This window comes from Pleurodeles waltl, chromosome 1_2, assembly GCF_031143425.1.
Source record: "Pleurodeles waltl isolate 20211129_DDA chromosome 1_2, aPleWal1.hap1.20221129, whole genome shotgun sequence".
Lineage (NCBI taxonomy): Eukaryota > Metazoa > Chordata > Amphibia > Caudata > Salamandridae > Pleurodeles > Pleurodeles waltl.
In genome coordinates this window covers 673,229,900-673,257,656 of record NC_090437.1, presented here as the reverse complement: position 1 = coordinate 673,257,656, position 27,757 = coordinate 673,229,900, and the positions used below count along the sequence as shown (strand labels likewise).

Genomic DNA, 27,757 nt, shown 5'->3' with positions numbered 1-27,757 from the left:
TCATGCCAGTTAAAATTTCTAAAAATTCAGAAAGAGAACTCAAAGTAAGTACAGTATCCTCGGAAAGTATGATCTAATCAGAGATTTTTGATTGCCTTGCCCAAGGAGCATATATACAAACAAAATTAAAAACTTGGCCCTGTTGAGGTGTGGCAGTATGGTGATGATCTAGACTACCCTTTTTATGTTTACTTCATACCTCTTGTTAAATGAAATTAGTTCTGAGGGTGAATGCGTTTTGTTTTCCTTTTAACTTGGATACTTCACATTTTTCCTCACCCACCTCCTTCTGGATCACAGTTCCCATATTTAATATTATTTTCATGTGGGTGTTTCTGGAGATACACATTTGTTTCACTTTGTGCTTGGGTTTTTGTACCATTCCTATCATTTCATGCAGATTTTCTGTCCCCCCCTTTTTTTAAAGAAGCCACTGAATTACATTTTTCAGATGTTATAATGTTATATGGCTCCAATCCGAGATGTTACAGACCACAACCACTTCGTTTTGTCTGTATTCAAAGGCTCTTTAGTCATTTTCCTAGAAGAAAGCACTGTTCAGTTTTTAGAATTTTTTTTTTTTCTATTTTTCTGGTGACCTTGTACTTGTACCATTTTACATGATGTTGCATTTTTTTGCAGTTTTTATATAGCACAAACTGGACCCGAAGGTATTGGATCCCTTTACGTGAGCATCAGATACATTACACAAGGACGCATTTTTTAAAAAAAAATTTTTAGGCACAGTGATATTAAGTGACTTGCCCAGACTCACAGGATGTTGAGATGACGCCCAGACTTGAACCTGGTTCCCCAGTTCCAAAGTTGGCAGCTCGGGCCGTAGCTCCACATCCTCTCCTCAATTCGTTCCTCCCGGACTCTTTTTTTTTTTTTTAAACATTACCACTATTATTGTTAAGGGATGGAGGCATCTGTTTGCTCTTTCTTCTTAACTGATGATCTGAAATTTTGTATTACCCATGCATTAGATTTAGATTTACATTAGCACGTTTGTGTTTACATCTGAAAGAAGTATTTTCAACACTTTAGGCAAATGTTGTGAAATGTGACCAAAGCTCTTCATCTTTTTTTTTTTTTTGTTTTGAGTTCAGATTTGAACTCCGAATGTTACACAGTGCTTTCTTCATTTCATATATATGCATATTGATTAAGTTGACTTATACAGTCAATGAAAGGTGAAAGAAATTTGAAAATAATTACATATACTCCTTTTCTGGCACATCAAGCAAAATTTACCCCTGCGTTTACAAGGGGATATTTTGGAAGGCAATACTTTATTTACATTTTTGTGTTGAATTATTCACTGTGAGGCTTGTAGATCTAGAGATAATTAAGAATTAGCTTCTGAGGATGAGCAACATTTTCACTCATTTAGCCTATTTGTGTTCATCATTTCTGCTGCCAAGCATGGGCTTTTCTGCCTTTACTCATTTCTGTTACTGATAGTACTTTTTCATTAGCAACATTTTGATTAGTGGGTTTGATGCCCTGGGCATAGAAGCTTTTTTCACCTGAAGTATTTCAGCTAAATCTTCATGAGTATTTATTTATATTCATATTAAAGTTAGAAGGTGCTGTAGGTTCCACTTTTCTACACAAATGTTTAGTATTGATTGTATCATGGGTGGAGTTTCAGCGTTTTCCTTTGAAATCCTAAACACATGGATAGATTCACCTGCTTTGTTTTCAGGTAATCCTAATCCCTGATGAGTGTTATTTATCTTTTGTATTTCAGTTGATTATGATCTGAGCTTTCATGGTTTTATTACCCAGTATGTGGATATCAGAGCAACAAGTACTAACTATAAAGTGTTGACAACGCGTAACCTCTGCCTTTCTTCCTCATGTCTGTTTTGCCTATCAATGCAAGAATTTATCACATTCACAGAATACACACTGGCTTTACAAGAGTCGAAGGGCAGACATTGCGAGAACAAACATAAGCCACCAAACAGGCAGTGGCAGTAGAAGAGTCCTTAGTTAATAGAAATTGATTCTTTCCTTGTTAATACACTATGGGCCAGATGTACGAAAACCAAGATTTACGATTCGGTAATTGCGAATCAATGCAAATCGTATATACGTAGGAAGGGAACACCGATTTAGCAATTTGGCGGCTCGCATTGCAATTTGCGAAATCGTAAATAGAGACTCGCAAAATTGTAACTGCTATTGAAACCATCCTTGCATTTTGCGATCTGGAATCGCAAATTGCGATTGAGTTGCAATTGGCGACTTGGGAGCAAAAAAAGAACAATTTCATTTCCTGGTGCTGGGTAATGGCCTTTGAACCAGGAAGTGGCCTCCAAGACTGTGGCAGGAGCCTAGGCAGCACACACAGCAGAGGCTCACCAAGCAGTGAGGGGTAGTTGGAACCATGGCTAGCCAAACCAAGGAGGCAAACACAACAGGGAAGAAAAGAAAGCTAAGATTCTCTGAAAAAGAGTTTTAAATACTCACCGAGGAGTGCTGGTCACAACATGAGGTCCTGTTTGGGAGGGCTTCAATGACTATATCTGAGTCAGAAAAAAAGAAACTATGGCTGGACATACAGGCCAAAATCAATGCCATTGGAGTCAGCCATTGCTCCATTGATGAAGTCCGCAAAAGATGGTATGATCTCAGTTCCAGAATGAAAAAAGGTTGCAGAGCAGCTGAAGGAGGCATGGGGGACCATCCACAGAACCACCACCCTCACCAATGGACAGTATGGTGGAGACCACACTGGAGCCAGAGGCTGTTGTGGGAATAGGGGACCTGGACAGTTCAGCACCAGAAACCTCACAAAGTGAGTAGCACATAGCACATGTTCACACTTGTCAGGCCACTATGCAGACATCCTCAGTTCACAAAAGCATGCATCATTCTGAGTAGTCCATGTTTATATTTCCAGTACAAGTATAGTGCATAATGGGTAATGTAGTCCAGTACTCAAAACAGTGATGGATAAAGAAATGTATTGTACCAAACATATGATAGGTACTTACCGGGGTATCCATTTTGTCCCATAGGTCTCCCTCAGGTATCCACTGATGACCCCCATGTGGAGGGAGGTGATGATGCCAACATGGCGGCAGAGGAGGCAGTCAGCATTGCCACATAGGTGTGCAACCCACAAACCATAGCTTGTATTGACCATGTACCCATTGAGGACCAAGATTCTGACAATCAGATTGCACAGATGCCTCCCAGTCTACAGATGGGTGAAAGCCACCCACAGAGAGTTGCAGTGCGTGGGCGTAGAAGGCATCATGTGGCGAGTGATGCGGGTGATGAGGACAACAGTACTCCGCTTTTTCTGGGGCTGGAGACATTCCTACTCACCGGTCAACGCCTACAAAACAAACCGATGCGATTAATAAACAGAAATCTATAACAGATGACACACACTCTAACACAGGGATTGGGAAATGTGCAAACACAACTGGCCACCATGAATGGCAACATTGCCAGCCTCACCACTGACATCAGTGATCTGTGCAGGGCAATGGTGGCAGATCGTGCCCATGTAAGGCATCAGGAGTGCAGCACTGCTGCATGAATGGACCGGCTAAGTCAGTCCATTGGCTGTCTAGCCACGACTACCACATGCCTGTCATGACGCACAGTCACCCTTCAGGTGGAATTGGGACATTTTTCTGGAGATGTGGCCAGGGGACTGCAGCTGTGGACCTACTACAGACTTCCAAGACAGCAAGGGGAACAGGTGACACCCCTCAGGGCAGTGAGAAGACGTCCAGTGTGAGTGGCATTTCTGCTCCAGATGCCCGCCTCCTGCCAAGCAGCAGTGCCCGCCAGACATCTGTGGGCCATCCAGGCACAGGTCATGGTCGTAGCCGTAGAAGGCTGTGATGTACAGAGTTTTGCTATATTTACATGCACATGGCCTAAATGTGTAAGGAGATGAACCACATTTTGTTTGATGGCTATAGCAAGATGCATGCCATTGTGTTCCTATTCACTTAATGCAGTCCTGACATTAAAGGATAGCTGTTAACAAGAACCTGGCTATGTGTGTTTGACACTTGTGAGGGTTGGATTGGTTGTCACTTACCTGCCAAAGTAATGGGTTGCAATGTGATCACGTCACCATCTGCCCTCCATCGCAATGCTGCCATCCCCAGGCTGTCGTAGCGGCGCCTCCCGCTCCTCGTCCTCTGATTCCGCCTCATCAATGGTGAGATGTATCCCATGCCTGGTTGCAATGTTGTGGAGGATGGGACATGTGGCCACAATCTTGCATGCAATCTCCGGGGCATACTGGAGTGCACCTCCACTTTTATTCAGGCATCGGAAATGGGATTTCAGCAGGCCGAAGGTCCTTTCAATCACGGCTCTGGTGCACTGATGTGCAATGTTATAGCACCTCTCATTTTGATTTGCAGGTGTAAGGTATGGGGTAAGGATCCATGGCCTCAATGCATTTGCACTGTCACCTGCGTAATGAAGAAACAATTGTGAGCATGGTTTCACATGACTATCCACTGACACATTTTCATGGCATTGCTGTGCTACTACACAGTACCTAGTAAATATTCTTCATCAAACTCCCCATGTTCTAGGAGCTGCTGTATTCCACTGCGTCTGAAGATATATGCGTCATGTGTGCTCCCTGGGTATTTTGCCACTATATCTGTTATGACATTGTGGGCATCACATACCACCTGGATATTTAGTGAGTGGGTACATTTCCTATTGCGGAACAAATACTCCAGATGTGAAGGTGGACATATGGGTACATGTGTCCCATCCCCACATCCTAATACATGTGGGAAGTTGACAATTCTATAGAAGTTGAGTTTGGTGTTGTGTAACTCCCACACATTCCTAGGAAGGTAAATGTATTTGGACATATGTGCAAGTATGGCATCTACAAACCTTCTAAAGAACCGTGACAGGGCACTTTGGGACACCCCACCAGCGACAGCTAACACCCACTGTTAGCCACCTGAGGCCAAGAGGTGTAGTGAGCACAGCACTTGCACATGTGTGGGGATAGAGCAGCTGGGCAGGGTACGGTTTTCTAGCTGAGGTTTGAGCAGTTCTATGAGCTCTAAAATGACTCTGCTGCTCAGTCTATTTGTCGTAAATTTCCTCCTCTGTTTGTTGAAATATGGTCTGCCTGGTCCTGTATACCCTCTCCTGTCTCTGCCTCCTCTTCCGGGCAGCCTGGAATTGCCTCCTCCATGCAATCACATAGAGTGCACCCATTTTGGAAACCCCTGATACCTTCTGGGTCTGCTTTTATACTTTGGATCTACGTACCACCTGTTCTGAATCAGTTCTAATCTGGCTGTGCAAAATGGTCTATTTGCGACTAGTCGCAATTTGAAACTGCCTTGTACATATGGTTTGCGAGTTGCAAATTGCAATTTCATATTTGTGACTCGCAAAATCCAGTTGCAAACGTTAGCGATTCGGTAATGGGTTGCAACGCTATTTGGGATTCGCAAATGGCGGCTGTACATACCATTTCGCTTTTTGCACTGTCTCTAATAGTGCTGCGACCCATTTGCGAGTCGCAAAACGTTCGTACATCTGGCCCTATGTACTTAAAGTTGCACTTTCTTTTATTTATTGACGTAGCTCAATAGGAACCTTGGCACAGAGTGGCAGTTTTTTACTGCGGATAGCATGAATGTAACTGTGAACAAGCAGAAATTAAGGTCATAAGAATAGGCGCCTAGGTCTTAGGAAAGTTATTGCTATCTTTGTAGTACATGTTTTGTAGACCAGAAGCAGTGTGGTAGCCCGCACTATGACAAGTCTTGTATGAAGTGCTGTAGGAGGTACTATTAATGTAATAACAAAATAAGAGAAAACAAGGAGAAAGGAGCATCAACTGACGCCCCTAAGGACGCACTGCAGTTGTTCTCCAGGCACCGGTTTTGCCACCTCTGAAGCCAGGGGTTGCAAAGGCAGTGCCAGGTGTTGCAAGGGGCAAGCCATGGGTCGCAGCTGCGACCCCTGGCAACCCCTAAATGATGCCCATGCTCGGCCCCCTCTCACTGCTGGTATTCACCTCAGCAGGCCCAGGGGTCTAGATCTCCCTCCCAGAGGTGGCAGACTTCAGAGATGATCCCACAACTGGTCGCGTCACAACCAGAATTTCTGGGGCTGTCTGTCACCCTGGAACAGATTGAAGAGTTCCACACAGCTATGCCCCGGCTCTTGGGCAACTTTACGACTCACTCTGGCATGCCTTCAGGTCTTAAGGAGCGAAGAGATCCTCCATCTGGATTTCCTCTGGCGGGTTCTCCCTTTGAGATAAGCTGGGCCCTCCGAGTCCATTGCAAAGCCTCTGACCCCGGACTGGATCCCTCCTTTGAACTGTCCCAGCCCACGCCAGTCCTGAACCTGTTGATTCCAGATCAGGAGCTTTCCATAGTACCGTCTGGCTTGGAGATGAGGCCAGTCGCACCTCCCCCAACACTGTGCCCGACGACAGTTGAGGTACTGCATTCTCTGCCACTTCCACAGAAAAGACGACACACCATACATTCCCTTTTTGGCACAAACCTGGGCAGTGATTATGATGCAGGTGATGAGGTCGCTAGGCCTTGTCAACATGATAACTGGTACCATGAATTGCAAGAGACTCTTGGTCTTGATACCTCCCATCAAATGGGCTTTCTATCACCCCATGGACCAACCACAGAGGAGTCCACTTCCTGCGCCATGGTAATCTGTATAGCGGTTTAAACCCTTGACCTCCAGCACCCCAGCTTGGAGGTAAGAACAAAAATATTGACAGAAGTTCTCCTGCCCGGTTAAACATCTTTTGAGTCCCTCCTGCCATTTTATGAGGCCTTAATAGACACCGCATTGGCTGAAATGGGCCAAACCATGCCCTAGTGCACCAGTCAGATACCAAATATTGTGACGCTATTGCCTTGCCGATCCTGCTTTTTAATCTCCGCACTCCTCCTTGAAAGTTTGGTGATGAAAGGTTCCACAGGTGAGACCAACCTCACCAGCTTTCACAACTATTCCCCCCGAACAGAGTTAAAATGAGTTGAAACCTTTGGCATACAAGTATTTTCTTCTACCAGCTTGACACACAGGCCAGTGAATGCCAGCTGCTTGCTGGGGCGATACTCCCACACCCTTTTGGGACTCCTGCTCAAGTTCTCCTAAGTGTCCCTGAGGATCAACAACCTGCCCTTGCCCAGGCCATTGAGGATGGCACCTGTGTTTCCATTTACCTCCACACCTGGCAGGAGTTCACCATTTTTTTTTTTTCCCAGGTCATCCCTCATGGACATGCCGTTTGATGGGACTCGCCGGTTTGGGTACAAGGCAGACTCACTTGTCGAGCGGTTCAAAGAGCTTGGCCACGGCACAATCCTGGGACTTATCAACTCCACCTTGCCAGTCACATCAGTCTTGCCAGACCATGCATCGTTCCTCCTCAGGCCGGGTCGGCGTGCGTTGTTTCTTCTCTCCCACAAGAGAGCGATGTGTCGATCCGGATGGGCGCCTTGGGTCCGGGCAGGCTTTGCATTGTTTTTCCGCATCCAATGATGTTGCGTTGAAAATCCGGTCGCACGGTATCACAAAACCACACTGCGTGGGGTTTGCGTTCTTATCAGCCTCAGCGGGTATTGCACGTCGTTTCTCAAGCCATGTTGCGTCTATCTTCCAGCCGCGATGCAGGGGGAGCGTTGATTTCAACCATGAAGCCAGTGGTGCATTGTTTATCAGCCGTGTTACGGAAGGTGCGGTCTGTGTGTGGATTGTTAGTCTTTGTCTGCCAGCTTCATCTTTCAAGGGCCCAGGAACTGGATAGGGCACCACTTGTCAGGGCAGGAGTCTCGGCAGAGCGTCCAGGTGCTGGCAGGGGAAATCTTTGATGGTCCTGAGACTTCAACAACAGGAGACAAGCTCAGTTCAAGCCCTTGGAGATTCTTCTCCATCAGGAATGCACAACAAAGTCCAGGCTTTGTCCTCTTTCACAGACAGAAGCAGCAACTGCAGGATAGCCCAACAAAGCACAGTCACAGGCAGGGGCAGCACTTCTCTTCAGCCCTTCTCCTTGGTAGAGGTTCCTCTTGATTCCAGAAGTGATCTAATTTTCAGAGGTTTGGGTGTTCTTCTTATACCCTTTTCTGCCTTTGAAGTAGGCCTACTTCAAAGGAAAGTCTCTCTTGTTTGTGAAATTCTGCCTTGCCCAGGCCATGCCCCAGACACACACCAGGGGGTTGGAGACTGTATTGTGTGAGGGCAAGCACAGCCCTTTCAGGTGTAAGTGGCCACTCCTCTCTTCCCTCCCAGCACAGATGGCTCATCAGGCTATGCAGGCTACACCCCAGTTCCCTTTGTGTCACTGTCCAGAGAGAGGTGCAAACAGCCCCACTGTCAAACTGACCCATACAGGGAATCCACAAACAGGCAGAGTTACAGAATGGTTTAAGCAAGAAAATGCCTACTTTCTAAAAGTGGTATTTTCAAACACACAATCTAAAAACCAACTTCTCTAAAAGATGTGTTTTTAAATTTTGAGCTCAAACTCCATATTTCTATCTGCTCCCAAAGGGAATCTGCACTTTAATAATATTTAAAGGCAGTCCCCTTGCAACAGTGAAAACAAATTTGGCAGTATTTCACTGTTAAGAAATGTAAAGCACATAAGTACCTGTCCCACCTATAACATACACTGTACCCTGCCCATGGGCTACCTAGGGCCTACCTTTGGGGTGCCTTACATGCAAAAAACTGGAAGGTTTAGGCCTGACAAGTGGGTTCACTTGCCAAGTCGAATTGGCAGTTTAAAACTGCAAACACAGACACTGCAGTGGCAGGTTTAGGCCATGTTTACAGGTCTACTAATGTGGGTGGCAAAACCAGTGCTGAAGGCCCACTAGTAGCATTTGAATTGCAGGCCCTGGGCGCTAGTGCAGTGTACTAGGGACTTACTAGTAAATCAAATGTGCCAATCATGGATAAGCCAATTACACATACATTTTACATAGGGGCACTTGCACTTTAGCACTGGATAGCAGTTGTAAAGTGCCCAGAGTAACAAAGGCATCACAAACAGAGTCCAACAACCTGGGAAACAGAGGCAAAAAGTTAGGGGAGACCATGCCAAGGATACCAAGTCTAACACACACTATTTACAACCAGAGATGGTGCAGAATCTCTTCCACAAATGGGGAGAGCCTTGGCTTGGTCTTCTAGCCACTGAGGAGAACGATCATTGTTAACACTCCTGCTTGTTAGAGTTTCCAAGGTGTGTGTGTGTGTGTGTGTCTGTCTCCTCTCTTCCCCCCCTCTTCTTCCTCTTCTTCCTCCTCTTCCTCCTCTTCTTCCTCCTCTTCCTCCTCTTCTTCCTCTCTCCCGAATGTTAGGACCAACGCGGCCCAAGTCATTCTACCAGCTCTAGATGAGGCACAGAAGGTTTTGTCCCCCCAAGCCTTCGCATTCTCCACCTTCAATCATGGAGAATGAGCATTGACAGCTGAACACTTTTGACCTTCCTCCATAGGTGGTTGCTGTCATCTTTGCAGCCAGGCTCCCCTCAACTTAAGCTGTATATGCCGGTCATTGGGGCGAAATTTGTGGTTTGGTGCGGATCTCAGCAGATGGACTACATTCAGGCCAAGTTATCTGAGATATTTCTTTTTTTTTTTTTTTTTTTTTTTTGTGTGTCCCTAGCCCTCAATGCCTTGCCCTGGGCAAAGTTAAAGGGTACATTTAAACCTTTTGTGGTTGCTGGGTCAGCACTTCTTGTTCAAAGACTTGAAGATCTGACACTATTGAAAGAGTTACATTTGTATCCTCCCTCTTCCTTCATCATGCACTCCATTTGAGCCACTTCTTGGCTGTCCTTGGTGGCTTTTCAACCTTAAGACAGTGTTCCTCATCGCCATTACATCAATGTGGCGTGTGAGTGAGATTCCAGCTCTCGCTGTCAACCTGCCATACACCACCTTATTCCAAAACAAATTGGTTGTGTGGACTTGGGCATCTTTTCTGCCAAAAATTGTGGCGCCGTTCCACGTCAGTCAAATATCACTCTGCTGGCGTAATATGTTCACCTCACCCCTCTAAGGAGGAGGAGAGGCTCAATTGCTTCTATCCCAAGAGAGTGTTGAGCTTCTTCATGGATCATACCAAAGACCACCCAATGGACAACCTGGTCTTTGTGGGGCTTGCTGAAGCAAAAAAGGCAAGCCTGTGCAAAAGAGAACCATCTCCCGCGGGATCGTGCTCTGCATTAAGCTCTGTTACGCATTGGCTAAACATCTTTGGGAAGGACTTCGCATGCTTATTATTCCAGGGTCAAAGTTCCTACTACTGCTTTAGCACATGGAGTCCATGTCCTAAACATTTGCTCTGAGGCTTCATGGGTGCCCCTTCATATGTTAATGAAGCACTACTGTCTGGATAGTCTGGTTTCCCAAGAGGGGCATTTTTCCTGCTTGGTCCTGCATGATGTTATGGGTTGAGTCCGTCCTCAAACACTCCAAATAGGTACTGCTGTGGTACTTATTTAGATGGTGAGGAATCTGTGGTTAGAATTCTCTAGCAGAAGAACAAGTTAATTACCCTCAGTAACGATCTTTCTGGAGTTCTGTGATTAGACTCCATCCATTAAAAAGAACCCAAGTCTATGACTCTGCACACTGGTCACAACCAATTTGCTGTTGGGACTCTGTTGATTTTGAGGGGGGACAGCCACAAATGCAGTCTTCAGAGCTCAGGAGTGGCGTCTATATAGGTTCCACACATCATTTCTGGAGCAGACTTATGTCAGTGTGGAACCACATGGCACAACCTACCAGTGGAGAGATACTGTTAACACGTTTCTGGATCCAGTCTGATGCATAGGGAGTATTCAAAAGGTTACTGATTTCTACCAGAAAGAGGGTCACCAAAGATAAGTAATTTGTTCTTTGCATTAGAGAGCTGACATAATATTGGCATTTTCTGCTTTTAAACCCCTATGGCATTGTGCATATTCATTTATATAGGTACACATTTCTCCTTTATAAACGCAGTTTCCATTTAGTGGTGCTTACTCATGTATAATACATAACTTTTTCTCAATGATAGTTTGATAGTTCAGTAATAATTCATATTTATATTCATATGATTTATAATTCTTAATAGATTAAAGTGAGTGTGCAACAAGATTAATTTGTTAATTCTTCCATTTGACATAATTCGATGTGAGGCCTGCCCTTTTCAGAATAATGAGAAACGTGTATATAAGCTGGCTACAGATAAGTAAAAAGAAGAGAGGAAATCATCAACTTTTGGGTAGAGTCTGAGATCGAGCAAGCAGAACCTGTAAACATTTTTCACGAAGGCCACAAATATCTCAGAACCAGGCTCACCTCATTGGCTAACTGGGACAGCATAGGTACCAAGCAGAGCTAGACAACATCCTTCTTCACAAAGACCACCTTAGAAACTCGTGCAGGCTTTTCTGGTGCTAAAAGAGCTTATCTAGAGGGAGGTGGGGGTAGGAGGATAGAGATAGACTGAATCTCTTCATGCAGGACAGTTCTGAATTTTGAACTACTGTCACAACGTTGCAATTCTTCTTAATAGACTTTTTTCTGTTTTCCAAGCTGTTTTGTTCAGTTTTATAGTTAGAACTGTACACCCTTTATGCACTAAGATAAGGATTTAATTTTAATAAAATCATAAAACATATCCTTATTGTGTATTGTTCAATGTGTCTAATCTTGCTTAAATAGATTTAAAACATACTAACAGATAATTCTGTAAGTCTTACACAATTGCTTTTTACTCAGAAAGCTCTATCCTCATGTAACACATCACTGAGTTTCTAATTACAAGAGACCTATTGTGGGCTTACAACTAGCCTGTTGCTTACCAATATTGGCTTCATTGTCACTCATTTGGTTACGTTTTATTCATTGAATTTTCTGGTCTGGGCTTGCTCAAACTGTGTTTCTACTTCCCCCGGAGCATAATCTCTTTACCATCTCACATTGGCTGGCTTCTACTGTACTATTTTCTACTTTTGGGGAACTACTTTTTTTCTTTTCTGCTTAAGCACTCCAGGAGTGTGCATGTGTTTCCAGCTCTCTCCCTAGCATGCTTCTCCAACTATTCCAACTACCCACCCCCCTTTGTTCCATGTTGCGATCTTCCTCGTGTTGCAAACTCTCTCTCATGTTTTTCTCCTTTTGCCATATTCCCTGCTTCGCTGCACTCTGTGAAGCTTTCTTATTCGTGTGCTTCTTCCCCCACCTCCTGTGTGTAGCTCTCCCTCCTGTGCATGCTTTTCCCCTCCTGCCACTCTCCGCAGCATTGCTACTGTCTCATTTTTATTTACTGATCCATTTTGAATCAGTAAGTTAAAAAAAAATGAATCTTGTGTCATTTAATAGGTGTACATGCATAATGATGCCTATATCTGCAGAAGTCTTCACACATGGGTACCCCAATTATGACATTGCCATGCATCTAGATCATTGCTTCTATTTGTATTTGTATTTTGTCTTTGCTTTTTCTTTCACCCATGCTGCACAGCATCTTGCCAATGGTATGGAACATTGTCAAAAGGCACTGGCAAAGCCAATAGATCCAAATGTTGGCACCTATGGGCTTTGCCAGTGCTTGTTCATGAAGTACTTATTTATGACTTTCTTTTATTACTTCTGTAAACAACCTCTGTTTTTCTCACAACCTCACTCAACCAATTTCTTACTTGACATTCCTTTAGTAGGATGGTATGAATGATTGGGTAACTGAATATTGATTGCATGGCCCTGATCATTTTCACTCCTGGTTTCTCACTGTTTTTTAATAATTGTACAGCAATTGGTTCATGACCACAGGAACAACCGTCAGCCCTAGATACAAAATACGATGCTAGAAGCACATCCTGTTTAGGCAGCATGAGGCTCCAAGTGCACTGCTAATGTCTAAATAGTTATCCATTTTTTTTCAGAAAATCTAATTAATTCACATTAAATATCGGTATGTCTTTATATTTTCCATAAAAGGTGCACTTTATTGCAAAATGTATGTCAACCCTCTAGAAACAACATACCATAATCTTTTATTATATTATGTAAAACCCTTTCATCGGAGGGCTACATCTTGTACAATTTTAGAGTGAAAAGTGACTAAGCGATTTCACCTTGAAATGTATTGTGGCCCAGATATAGAGGGCTTCATATCTGACTTACTTGAATTACTATTACTTTTTTATGGTGGATGTCTATTTAAATAATACTAATGCAGTGGTGGTCACATGCTACCACAAAAGGGATAAGTAAATGACATAAAACTAAATAAACCCTGTGTGCTGCTGGAGGTAGTAAGATGGGCTATAAAGTGGCACTGAGTAGAAAAAAAGAGACTAGAGTGAGGAACATATACAGTCAGGCTGGAAGACAAGCAGTCACTCAGCACAGATGCAAATAACAGCATTCACAGTAGTATTGGTCAGTTGTGATAATGGTTGCCCTCTACCCTCCTAATATGCGGTCGCCTTCAGGTCATACCCACAAGTGAGGCACAGCTAATCAGTATCATTAGCACCTTGCATGGCATGCAGAACACAGAGATTAGCTCACTGAATAAGAATGATCAGAATGCAGGCATTATTTATGGTTGTTTGCTTCCATTGTAACGTAAAGATGTGCTAAGCACTGGTTGCAAAATATTGCCCGCAGTTTGCTGTATACTAATTGTTCGATCTGCAAAATACTGAATCGTAGTGGGTCACCATTTGACTTAACGTATGAATATTATTAAGGTAGGACGCATATTGTGACCTACTATGATTGGCAGCCATCACAGGTATGGTGGCCTGCTGGGGTCAGCAAACCACTGTGTCTGTGATTAACTTTTATTGAAACAAACTTTTGTTTAATTTTTTTAATACAACCCTGTTTCCTTCAAGGAAATGGGACTGCATTTAAAAAGAAATGTTTTCTTTTGTTTAAGAGGAGGCAATGGTCCTGTGTAGAAAACTTGGCTTCAGGCTGACCTTTTGTAGCCTGACAGCAGCAGTTCAAACCTTGCTTCTCATACATGTCAAAATAACTTTTTAGAGCCATTAAGTACTGGGCCTGCTCTCTTGTTCCTAGGACAAAGAGGTGGACTCCAAAGGTCAATCAGCTGACCTAGAGTGCGACTTCAGGGACCGACTAAGCTGTAAGAGGCTTTGCCTGGAAAGTCCCAGATACCTAGTGGCAACTGGACCTGGACTGGACTTTCCTGCTGGCCTCTAGCAGACACCCTGAGAGTCAGAGTGCTGTCCCCTAAGGTCCTGGGGGTCTTAGTGTGCTCCTGTGGTTGTCTAGGCACCAAAATAAAGCTTGTAAACCTTGAAAATCTCTTTCCTCTAGGCCTAAAGAGCTTCTTGGGACTTTCAGTAAAAAAAAAGAAATTATCCAGCTGGCAACTCCAGCTTGTGGGATTGAATTTCAGCTTCATCCTGCTCAAGGCTCCCAGCAACTCCGAAAAAACAACTGAGTCCCATTCTGCTTTGGGGCTTGGATACCTTTAGTGCAAAATCTATAAAGCCACAGCAGCAGCTGTAATTTCAGGTCCAGCCTGCTCAAGGAGGATTTTTCTTCTCAAAGAGTGACAAAGCCACTTTCTATGTTGGGTTTTAAAAGAAATTTCAACATTTTTCTTCAAAAAATGACGAAGTCCCTCTCTGAAGTAGTACTTGGAAGCTTTTTGTGCTTTCCGACTTCCAGAATTTTCCTAGGACCACTCCACTTGTTATGCCCAACCAAGGCTCCATTGTGGCTGCCTCAAATTGAGCCACGGTTTCGGTCTACTGCTTTCATAGACTATATTTTTTGTCACTTTGTGCTTTGTGGCACTATTTTCACTCAAATCTATAAAAAAAATCATATCTGCATTTCCCCTTATTTTAATGTTGTAATTTTGATCTCGGCTTACAAACTTGTCCTTATTATAAAATTAGTTTGGGGGGTTTATTGTGTTTTATGGCACTTTTAAAACTGTGTATGCACTACTTATATACTATACACACTGTCTCTGATTTAAGCCTGACTGCTTTGTGCCTTGTTATCTGATAAAGACTTCTAGTTGCAGATTCCTTACCTTAGAATTTTCCCCCAGGTGTCAGACTGGATCCGGAGATTTTTTCTTCGAGCATTACCCTTACGCGTCGGTAGGTGGCGTCGGTCGAATCTGTAGGCGTTGTGGTCGCCGTGATGACGTCGGGAGTAGTACATAGATGACGCCCTTGCGCAGTGACGTCAGTTGTTTTCTTTCTGCGCCACACGCTGATCTGGAGAAAGCTACCCCTGGCTATTTTTTGGTCAGAATTCAACCGTTTTGTCGAGTTTTTTGTGTGCGAACTTTGGTGCGTCGAGGATGTCCCTGAAGACCAGGTTCAAGCCTTGTGAGGATTGCCATCGGACGATGTCGGTGACGGATCCTCATCGCGTTTGTCTGTGGTGACCCGAGCGCGACCACGACCTGAACTCGTGCTCCGAGTGTCAGGCCATGCACCCAAAGGCTTTGAGGGAGTGGTCCCTAAAGCTAATGGCGGCACGGCACTCGACTCCGCGTAGGTCCTGGTCTCGCTTGAGAGGAAGGTCTTGATCGGTCACGGAGTCATCACCACTCGTCTTCTTCTAAATCCTCGGGTCAAGGTAAGAAGTCGATGAAGTCCCATCGCTATCCGACTTCGCCCTGTCGCTCGGCAGACGTGACGCGGGAAGAGCGTCCATGCACTAGGTCTCCGTCCTTGGAGCCTGCGTCTGGGTCGGCTCCGCACTTCCCTGAGTTTCACGGAGCCAGAGCGACCCCCGCCCAACTAAAAGAGTTTGACGAGGCCATGCTCCTCATATTTGGGCAGGCCAACCCCGATACAGTGCCTTCGGGGCCAAGGGGTTCGGCAGAGGGGCCTTCGGGTTCTGTGCCGGCGGCTTCGGCCCCGGCCACCGAGGTTACCTCCGAATCTGTGCACGGATCTGCACCGGCGCTGGTCACACCCTCGAGACCTTCCCCGGGTCGATTGACGATGCTCCTGACGTTGGTGGTTCCCACTATCGACGTCGACTTAATTCTTATCCCTGATGACTCGGAGTCGGAGCGGCGTCAGCCGACGTCGCCTTCGGTGGGGCCTATTCGCCCCAGGTCGGATTCTGACCCTTTTTCCTATGGTTACGAATATGAGGAGGAATTGGAGGGGTCCCTGGACATTTATGAATACCAGGATGACTCTGCTCTCGACTGGGCTCAAGATTTGGGCAAAGCCAGCGGTCTGGATACTTCTCCTGACGCTGGCATGCTGTCACCTCCTACCCTGGCTACGGTGGAGGGAGCAACATATGGCATGTTGGTCAGTAGGGCAGCTGAGGTACTCGGCCTTGAGCTTCTTACTGTAGAGGTCAGGTCTAATCTCCTGACGGAGGTGCTTCAGCCTGGGGCTTCTACTTCAGAACCCCTTTTACCATTCAATGAGGCCCTCACCAATGTCCTTTTGGGTACATGGTCCAAACCCAACACAGGGGCTCCTGTGAATAGGACTATCGCAAGCCGCCATTGGTCCGCTCCGAACGACCCTAAATTCCTGTCCCAACACCCCAAGCCTGAGAGTCTTTTTATTCAGGCTTCCTCTTCTTCAGGCGCGTTCCCTTTCACACCCCCGGATAGGGAATCCAAAAGGCTCGAACAGTTCGGCAGGAAGTTGTATTCTTCCTCCAGTCTAGCGCTGCGGTCTGTGAACACTGCATGCCTTTTGGGCCGTTATACCCACTCCCTGTGGGATACGGTTGCGCAAGTCCTGCCGCAGATACCGGAGGAGGCCCGTGCTATAGTCTCCAAAGCAGTGAACGATGGGAGAGACGCGGCAAAGTTCACAATCCATTGTGGGATACGACCGACTCTCTGGGCAGATTCTGGTTTCTCGGAGGATGTCCAACAGTCACTCATGGGCATGCCCTTTTGATGGCACCCGTCTCTTTGGAGACAAAGCTGGCTCGGCCCTGGGGAGATTCAAGGATTCCCGGGGTACAGCTCGGTCCCTCTCTCTTTCCTAGGCCTCTCGCCCACCACAGTCTGCTTTTTCCCCTTTTTGTGGCCACAAAAGGGTACCCTATCGCGACCTCCACACAGCCACCGTGCCACGCACGCTGGCCAGCCTATGCGTGGCAGGGGACGCGGAATCTCACGTGGCCGTGGGACAGGGAACCAGAGGTCTGTCCAGTCCTCTGCCCCCGCTGCAGCCTCCAAACCCTCCTAGTCCGTCCCCTCACTCCCGCACAGTTTGTGGCAGGATTTGCCATCACCTGCCCTACTGGGAACATATCACCACAGACGGGTGGGTTTTGCAGATCATTTGGAAGGGCTACTCCCTCCCTTTTGAATCTGCTCCACCACACATGCCCCCATCCTTCCATCACCTTCCGGAGGATCATTTGGCGCTTCTCCGTCAGGAATTTGCGGCTCTCTTGGCCAAGGGAGCTATAGAAAAGGTCCCCGTGCCAGAAGTAGGTTGTGGTTGTTATTCCCGCTACTTTCTGATACCAAAGAAGGACAAGGGCTTACGTCCTATCCTAGACCTTCGGGACCTGAACTGCTTCCTCAAGAAGGAGAAATTCAAGATGCTCACCCTGGCTCAGGTTCTGTCTGCCTTAGACCCAGGAGACTGGATGGTAGCGTTGCACTTGCAGGATGCTTATTTCCACATCCCCATCCTACCTGCCCACAGACGTTACCTACGATTCGTGGTAGGTCACAAGCACTTTGTTTACTGTGCTCCCGTTCGCCCTTACCAGTGCCCCTCGGGTGTTCACGAAAGTGATAGCGGTGGTTGCAGTTCATCTGCGCAGGTTAGGGGTCTCAGTCTCCCCTCCCCCCCCCCCCCCACCTCTACGACTGGCTGTTGAAGGCGAACTCGCCCCAGACAGTCTCCCACCTTCAGACTACTGCGAACCTCCTGCACACGCTGGGGTTCACTTTAAACTTGCCGAAGTCACACCTGACTCCCTCTCAGATGCTCCCTTTCATTGGAGCTGTTCTGGACACAGTGCAGTTTCGGTCTTATCCTTATCCTCCTGAAAAGCGAATCCAAGACATTCAGGCTATGATTCTGATCTTTCAGCCTCGGTCTTGTGTTTTGGTGAGACTGACTCTGAGGCTGCTGTGCCTCATGGCCTCCTGCATCCTGCTAGTAACACATGCCATATGCGGGCTCCGCAGTGGGACCTGAAGTTCCAGTGGGCGCAGCATCAGGGGAATCTCTCCGACATGGTCCTGACCTCGGAGGGGACTGCGAAAGACCTGCAGTGGTGCCTTTCAAATCCAAATTGGGTCAACGGCAGATCCCTCTCCCTTCCCCAACCAGATCTCTCTATAGTGCCAGATCGTCACTTCTGGGTTGGGGTGGCCCCATGGGAGAGGCGGAGATCAGAGGCCTCTGGTCTCCGGCGGAGTCTGGGCTCCATATAAATCTGCTGGAGCTCCAGGCGATCAGGCTTGTGCTGAAAGCATTCCTTCCCTCTCTCAAAGGGCAAGTGGTGCAGGTGTTCACGGACAATACTACTGCCATGTGGTACTCCAACAAACAAGGCGGAGTAGGGTCCTGGACCCTTTGTCAGGAGGCACTACGTCTCTGGACATGGCTGGAACATCAGGGCATTACCCTGATGGTTCAACATCTGGCGGGCTCCCTCATCGCCAGAGCGAACAAACTCAGCCGTCGACGGAGTCGATCACGAATGGCATCTCCATCCGGAGGTGGCGCAAGATCTCTTTCAGCAGTGGGGAGATCCTTGGTTAGATCTGTTCGCCTCCTCAGAGAATGTGCAATGTCAGCTGTTTTGCCTGTTGGAGTTTCCAAGGTGGCACTCGCTCGGAGATGCTTTTCGTCTCAAGTGGAGCTCCGACCTCCTTTACGCCTTCCCGCCTATCCCTCTTCTGCCCAGAGTTATCAAGAAAATCAGGAACGACCGGGCCCAAGTCATCTTGGTGGCTTCGGACTGGGCTCGAAGAGTGTGGTATCCAGAGCTATTGAGCATGTCCATTGATCCTCCACTCAGACTGCCTCTTCGGGCGGATCTTCTGTCGCAGCAACAGGGGACGGTTCTGCACCCGCACCTGTCCAACCTCCGCCTTCATGCGTGGAGATTGAGCGGCAACAGTTGATGGCTTTTGCCCTTCCACCCGAAGTATGCAATGTTATCTTGGCAGCCAGGCGTCCATCGATGTATACGCCTGTCGTTGGAATAAATTTGTGGCATGGTGTGCCAACAAATATGTTGATCCCCTTTCTGCCCCTCTGTCAGAGGTCCTTCGGTTCATTCTTTCTTTAGCCCAACAGGGCTCTGTTTTGGGCACCCTTAAAGGGTATTTATCTGCGGTTTCCACCTTTCTTAGGCTACCTGATCAGCCCTCACTCTTTAAATCTCCTATTGTGAGTAGGTTCCTAAAAGGGCTCACCCACTTATTTCCTCCCACTCCATTTATCATGTCTTAGTGGGATCTTAATCTGGTACTTACTTATTTGATGTGTACCCCCTTTGAGCCAATGCATAATTGTCCCTTGAGGCTCCTCACCTTCAAAACTGTCTTTCTGGTCACCGTCACCTCTGCTTGTAGGGTAAGTGAGCATCAGGCCCTTTCTTCAAAACCTCCATACTTGTCTGTACACCATGACAAAGTAGTGCTATGCACTAGAGCTTCCTTTCTGCCTAAGGTGGTTACACCATTTCATGTAGGCCAGTCCATCACTTTGCCTACCTTCTACGCACCCCCACATCCTTCCAATGAGGAGGAGAAACTCCAGCGTCTGGACCCAAAAAGAGGGTTGGCGTTCTACCTTGATCGTACTAAAGATTTCCGGGTGGACGATCAACTCTTCATTGGCTAGGTGGGTGCGAAAAAAGGGAAGGTGGTGCAAAAACTTACCATCTCTCGATGGGTGCTTCTTTGCATCAAAATGTGCTACGCTTTGGCTAAGAAGCAACCTCCTGAAGGCTTGCGTGCTCGTTCCACCAGAGCAACTGCTGCTTCCACTGCGTTAGCATGCGGAGTTCCTGTCCTGGATATCTGTCAGGCAGCTACGTGGGCATCCCTGCACAGGTTTGCCAAGCATTACTGCCTGGATAGTCAGGTCCGTCGAGACGGCTACTTTGGTCGTTCAGTCCTGCAGGACTTTATAGTATGATCTTGGTTCGCAGCCCACCACCCAGGATGGCATTGCTTGGGTATCTATTCTAAGGTAAGGAATCTGCAACTAGAAGTCTCTATCAGATGTACAAGTTACTTACCTTCGGTAACAAAATATCTGGCAGAGACATATTCTAGTTGCAAATGGTCATCCAATACCATTTTAAGCCAAGCAGAAGGGGCTCTACTAAGGCTAGAATAAATGGCCACGGGCAGGGCAAATTTGACAACGGTCTGGGAGAGCTTTGCCACCGAACTTATTAACAAAGTCAACCTAGGAAGCATGAGAAAAGGAGCGCAATTGATCCACCAAAAGCGTTTACATCTACCACAGCCTGTACGGAGAAGGAAAGCAATTGTAGCTAAACTACTAAGGCAAAGGTGAAAATTCCCAGACAATAGACCTCTATTGGCTGCCCTGTGAGAGCAAAGGAAACTTTTAAAAAGCGAATTATGGTCTTTTAAAAAACTGCAGCAGGAGACTCTTTGGGCCAAACTACACTATGCATCTAAATCTGACCCCAAAAGATTCTGGAAAATCATCAATACAATGGACAAGGGTGCAATGGCAGCTAATAACGCAAACATCTCAGAGGAAGCATGGGTATGCCATCTAAAGTCGCATCTAAAGGAGTTGGACACCGAAAGCGTGCCGCAAACCCAGGGGTTTTCGGAAAGCCAAGAACCTGAGGTTGTAGAAAGCCTAAAGATCTCAGCATCGGAATTAATAAACATTATTGGGAAGTCGCGAACTGATTGCGCTCCAGGGCCTAACGGTTTACCACAGGCACTGTTTAAACAGGAAACAGAAAGATGGGCCAAATTCCTGGCAGCGATGTTCAACTGTGTGCTCACAACGGGAATTGTCCTGGCAACCTAGAGAGGCTCAATAATTCAACCCATCTACAAAGGAGGGAACGCGGCTTCTCCAAGTAATTAGACTCAGATCTCCTAGATGTCGACCTTAAGTATTTTTCATCTTGTGTGTTAAACCACCTAGAGACTTGGATTACAGACCACAACATTCTGCCGTTTAATCAAAGTGGTTTTACAAAACATCAAGGAACACTAACAAACCTCATGGCACTGGGACTCCTTACCAACAGAGCAAAAGCAACCAGAACTCCCACCTATTTGTGTTTTGTTGACTTTAAAGCTGCCTTTGATTGTGTCCCCCGTGGTAAACTGTGGGTTAAACTACAGATTTGGGGGCTTCCAGCTACTATTTTAAAAGCCATCGAAATGATTTATTCTGACACATGGGTGAAGGTAAAACTAGGGGGCGGCTCACATCTATCCAGGGTGGTTAAAACAACAGCTGGTGTTAAACCAGGCTGCATATTGGCCCCAACACTCTTTAACCTGTATATAGCGGATCTGTCTACAAAGTTAAACGTGGAATCATCCCATTCCCCCTCACTGGGTGGCCAGCAACTATCTAATATGTTATATGCAGATGACCTATTAATAATTAGCAACACCAGAATAGGCATGCAGAAACTGCTAAACAAATTAGAAGAGTTTGCAAGGATAAATGAATTAGACATCAACCACAACAAATCTAAAATGATTACCATAAATCGCAGACCCACCGGCCAGCGTAAATGGTTCCTAAATGGAAAGACCCTGGAGGAAGTAAGCTTCCACAGATACCTAGGAGTCGTGGTCTACGCCAGGTGCAACTTTGCATCACAAAAAGAAGCAATAAAAAACAAGGCACAGACTCTTGCTTATGCCTTCTGCAAGCTCTCTAATTCAATCTGTGGCCATGCCTTGAATCCCTTAACAGCCATAATGAGAGCTAAATTATTACCAACCCTCGCATCTGGGGCAGACATAATGAGGGGTATGGAGGTAGCACTTTTGGAGAAGCTTTTGATAAAGATGTACAAGCGTGTCTTTCGGCTACCAAGGCATGCCTGTGCAGCCCAGGTCAGACTAGAATTCATGTTGGTTAAACAGTTGCTGGCTCGCCCGGCAGCATTCATCAAATGTTGTTACAAACTGAGCCGCGCCCAAAAACGGTCTCTACCCAACCTAGTCTGGCAGGAAATCACCCTAGAAAGAGGGATTGGTACCACAAAAGGTATCTGGAAAAGAGTATAAGCCTCTTGAATCTAGGTGGGGTATGGGATCAGTCTCTTACCACGACGGCTTTTAACAAAGCAGTCAATAAGTCAAGTAAACTACTTAGCTGGTTAAAAGACAGAGAGGCTCTGACCAAAAGGTCGCATGGCTGGCTGACCCTTAATTCGTATAAAAAGATTTTACACTTATGGCTGTCCCCTACTCACGGAAAATTAAGCAACGCTTTCTAAGGCTCAGACTGGGCGATGTCCCAACGCCAGATATCCTGCCAAATTGGAAGAAGGGGCCACGAGCGGGCATACATGAGTGCCGCCTTTGTCATCTGGCGGTAGAAAACTATGTGCATGTGGTCTGCATTTGCCAGGCACTGGCTGTAGAAAGAAAACGCTTACGGAACAAAGAACTAAACGACCTAGGGATTAGATCCTGTAGACAAGCACTAATTGAACCATTCAACCCACAAAACACCATATTGAATATTAGATTGGTTCAATAGGTGATGCGTTCGAACTTGCCATGCCTCTGGAAGTGATGGTGGAGAGGCATGCCATCATCAGTTACTTTTTTTCATTACACTCCACAACGCTATTCCAGTGCTTCGCTCCTGAACTTTGTTGTTTCTTCAGACTTTAAAACAGGTTTTCCATGATGGTGGTCTAGGAATGTCTTCCCTAACGACCAAAAGCTTCAAACTGGGAGACAGATGTTGCCAATGGATTTGCTTGGACTTCTGTCTTTGATGTCTCAGATCCAAGCATTATTTGATGTTATGCAACAAATGAACCAAAAGGCCATTAGGGAGCAGGAGGCCAAGTTGTATGTCACTCAACAGAAGAAAATGTCAGGCTTCAAGTCGTGGACCAGTGCCCGGTTCAAATCCTAGTTGACATCCCCATCATTGGGTAATATTAAGACAAAGTCCAAAGACAAAATTCAGTGCAAACACAGTTTCACCCAGGAGTCTTTCCCCTGGTGCTCCCTTTTTAGGGAGAGGTTGCACAATTGCGCTCCAAAAGTCCACCTCTGCAGCAGTGTTAGAAACCGGATCTCTAGATGGCAGCGGTAAGTTCCCTATCCAAGTAGTAACCACAGTTCTAGTCAGGGTGAGTCAGTGACACATCATAAATTAGCATATGCTCATCCTCCGGTAGCTTGGCACAGAGCAAGCAGGCCAAACTTAGAAGACAATGTATAATGTACTTGTGCTACGCACACACAATAATTATACGAGGTTCACCACAGAAAGAGACTTCACACAAGTATTTAAAAAATAAAGCTTGTTTATCTAGATACTTTTTAAGTTCAATATGGTACAGAAGTATTTAGCTTTTGAGACTGAAGGTAGTACGATAAATGTGCAAGAAAAGAGTAGCAGGTCAAAAAGGTGATGCTGGGGACTCCTTGGCATGTCCATGGTTGTGCTCCTACCAGGAGCGGGATGAGACTACGCAGGGCCCGAGCTGTCCGCGTTGAAGTTGACAGGGTGCGAGCAGCGGAACTGTGCAGGAGCCGCTCAACTGAAGTTGGAAAAGGGTGAGCGGCAAGCGCGGGGCAGAAGCCTCTCTAGTGAGGTTGCTGCGATGAGAGTGACGAAGAAAGACATGAGCCGCTCGTCTGAAGTTAATGCAGTGTGAGCGTGAAGCAGGGCAGAAACCGCTTGGGTGAGGTTGTTGAAATGACGGCTGCAAAGCAAGGCATGGGCCACTCTGATGAGGTTGATGTGATCCAATCGACAAAGCAAGGCAGAGGCCTCTCATGTGAGGTTAATACGATGAGAGCAGCAAAGCAAGGCAGAGGCCTCTCAGGTGAGGTTGTTATCATGAGAGCAGCAAAGCAAGACGGTCTGCTTGGTTGAGGTTGATGCGAGCAGCAAAGCAGCTCAGGAGTCGCTCTGGTGAAGTTGTTGGGTGAGAGTGGCAAGGCCAAGCAGAGGCCGCTCGGGTGAGGTTGATGAGATGAGAGCGGCAAAGCCTGGCAGAGGCCTCTCAGGGGCGGTTGATGTGATCCAATCGACAAAGCAAGGCAGAGGCCTCTCAGGTGAGGTTGATACGATGAGAGCAGCAAAGTAAGATAGGCTGCTTGGGTGAGGTTGATGCGAGCAGCAAAGCAGCTCAGGAGTTGCTCTAGTGAAGTTGTTGGGTGAGAGTGGCAAGGCCAGGCAGAGGCTGCTCGGTTGAGGTCGGTGTGATGCGAGCAGCAAATCAGGTCAGGAGCCGTTTAGGTGAAGTTGTTGTGATGAGAGTGGCAATACCAGGCAGAAGTCACTTGGGGGAAGTGAGAGTTGCGGGTGAGCGGTGAGGGGAAAGCAGGACCGCCCAGAGTCACTCTGGGCTTGGAGATTGAGTCTTGGGTTGCCAGGCAGAGATCAGCAGGCAGGCACAACCAAGCAGGGCATCAGTTCCTGGGACCAGTCAGTCCTTGCAGAGTGGCACTCCTGGCACACAGCAATCCTTACTCCAGTAGTGTGTTTTGAGTCCAAAAGTGTACTGTCTTGAGTAGTACATGGACCCAATATTTATATCAAAAAGTGCCTTTGAAGTGTGGGATAGCTACAAAAGACTTCTTTTGAAGTGCACAGGTCCCCCCTTTCAGGTCAGCCTGGGATCCAGGCCATCAGTGGGAGGTAATCAGTCCCTCTGTGTGGACTTCAGATACTACACCTCTGAGGTGTAAATGTGAACTCCTTCCAACCTCCTCCCCAGGAAGGACCATCAGTATGCAGATGCAGTGTCGTATCCTGTGTTGTGGGTGTCTGAAGGAAATTCACAAATGTAGCTCTCACCTAACCCAAGACAGAGGTGTATTGGAGATGGGCTTTGGGCACACAGAGCAGTGTGTGCAGAGAAATGCCTACTTTCTAAAAGTGCCATTTCTAAAATACTAATAATAAATTCGACCTCACCGGAAAAGAGGATTCATTACCATTTCAATGTTACTAAGCATGGAGTTACAGCTTAAAGGTACTGTAAGGAATTCCCAATGCTGGCCTGTAAGAGAGGCAGGCCTCACAGTTATGAGAAAGGACTTTTGGGAGTTTTTCATTACCAGGACATGAGAAATCAAAAGTATATGCCCTGCCTTTTGCTTACATGGCACTCTGCCCTATGGGCTACCTAGGGCCTGCCTTAAGGGTGACATAAATGTGAGAAAAGGGAGATTAATTCTTGGCAGAGGTTTTAAGTGCCAAGTCAAGGTGGCAGTTAGACTGCGCACAAAGGCAATGTGGTGGCAGTCCTGAGACATGTTTACAGACCTACTTGAGTGAGTGGCACAATTAGTGCTGCAGGCCCACCAGTAGCATTTAATTTACAGGCCCTGGATATAGAGTATACCACTCTACAGGGAAATTACTGGTAAATTTAATATGCCAATTTTGGATACACTAATTTTACCATGTTTTTAGAGAAGAAGTGCATGCATTCTAACACTGCTCAGCAATGGTAAAGTGCTCAGAGTCCTAAAGCCAACAAAATGTTACAGCAACGCAACAGGAGGTAAAGGTAAAACGTCTTGAGATAGACTACACTAAGGATGCCAGGTCTAACAGCCAGTCATCCAATTCGACCCAATTCCATAGCTGAAGCTAGAGCACTCCAATTCTAAGGCTGTTCATGATTCCTCAGTAGGCATAAGCTTTAACTCTTCTGGATGATTTCAGGTCCCTGGTGCACCTTTGAGCCCCATGGACCCCTTGGGGCTCCCAGTCAGACTTGCCCCCTTAGGTCCTGTCCTGGTGCCGACTGTCCTAGTTAGGCCATCCACCTAGTCGCTCACCAGCTGCGCCTATGACTCTACTCCCGTTCCAGAGGCTACACTAGCTTCAGCTTCAGAAGTGCTGGTTCTGTGTCATTCTCAAGTCTCCATTTACCTGTAAATCAGAATGGTGCTGTACTGTAGATTCCACTATAAGCCTCCCTTCTCCCTATTCTGTAGAGTGGCTTTCGAGATGATGATAAAGCCCTGAATTAGATTTTTTTTACATTGTCGGTGTTCCCAGACTATCACTGATGCTGTGGGTCTGAGGGTGTGGAATGCTTGGTTCGAAATTAACTTTAGCGCACAGTGTGGTGACGATGTAAGGCTGTGAGCTAGCCATTCTGGGGGCAGGTTTAGGTTGCTACAGAGAACAATGTTACCGCCTAGCAGTGTATAGAAGCAATTGCTGGAAAAGGTTTTCCAATTTTGTCTGGCACTTGATAAAATTCAGAAGGCGAAAAATCTGCAGTTGGTTATCCACCAGAAAAAGTGCTACCAGAGGTAAGTAGCTAGTGCATCTGGACACTTCGGTGATGGATAGTGGATTACAGAGGTTTAGACCTATGCAAGACTGGACTCATCATATATTATACATATTTCTGTCAAGAGGAGCATGTTCTTAGGCTGTTAGCAAAATCTGCATAAAATATTTAAAACTTTTAATAGGTATTGAACATGTTTTTAAAACTTGTTTTATTTTTTGTTGTAGTTTGCAAACAGTCGGTTGTATGCCACCTCCAGTGTCTTCAGCAGTAATTTTAACAAAAGCTGTTGGTGGAAATGAGGTAAGCTTTTGCTCTATCAGCCAAATCCAGATTTTTTTTCTTAGATTTCTCAGAATGAGACTGACTAGTTTAGTTCCTATAATGCACATTTAAGCGAGGGTCTTTTGGACATTTAAACAAAAGTATTTTTAAATTAGGTACCTACTTAGAAGTTGTGCTATTTTCTAAAAATAACAATGTAAGCACATTTTGTTCTGTATATAAGAAGGTAATGTCAAGTAAGAAGATTTACGATCCCATATTACAAATGCTGAAACAGATTCCGTTATGATAGGGGAAGGAACTTTTTACCCATAGCTCTAATTTGTGGCACAGTGTTCCTTACCATTTTATTTCAAGTTTAAATCCTTAAATTATTGGTACAGCTGGTTTGTGCGCCATCATCAAACATTCACATATGGTCAAGTGACCACATTCTTAACAATGCCATAAGCCTAATTGTTCTCTCTACGACTTTTGTTTGTTGTTCCAATTAATTATTTCCTGAGATGCGGGGATATTCATGTTTTTGATTTCTTGAGGTATATTCGCTATACATGTAATTTATCAAAGAGAATTAAACAAATATCAGTAATAATGGATTGAATAATTAATCGAAAATATTGTCTTCTTAATTCTAATTATCCTGCTTAGAGTGTATAGAATAATTTTTTTCTGGATTATTGTCTGAGAAGAGGAATAATGCTATGACTTGCAACATTATTTTGAATGCCACTCTTCTGATGTTAAATAAAAGTCCTCAGTACAGAGGAAAATCTTAGTTTTTCAGTAATCTCTAAGATTGATATTGAGACTTTGAAGTTCAGGTGTGGAGTAACTGGATGAGATTATTGGCCTTGCCGGTATCCCCCATTTTAACATCTGGAAGGCAATGGATTTTGATACTGCCTGACAGTTTGAATTTGTCCGTCCCCAACTTTGTAGCACACCCTCTGTCTCAGTAGCCACAGCCTAGAGAG

At 45.9% G+C, this 27,757-nt stretch overlaps 1 protein-coding gene across 2 annotated transcripts in view; it reads left to right on the top strand.

Annotated features, from left to right (window-relative positions):
- Window positions 1–27,757, top strand: part of SLC10A7 (solute carrier family 10 member 7) — a 661,109-nt gene that overhangs the window by 116,386 nt on the left and 516,966 nt on the right. For both annotated transcript variants that reach the window (XM_069242617.1, XM_069242618.1), the window contains exon 4: window positions 26,723–26,798. In XM_069242617.1, the coding sequence (XP_069098718.1) occupies window positions 26,723–26,798 (76 nt within the window). The remainder of the gene's footprint in view (window positions 1–26,722; window positions 26,799–27,757) is intronic.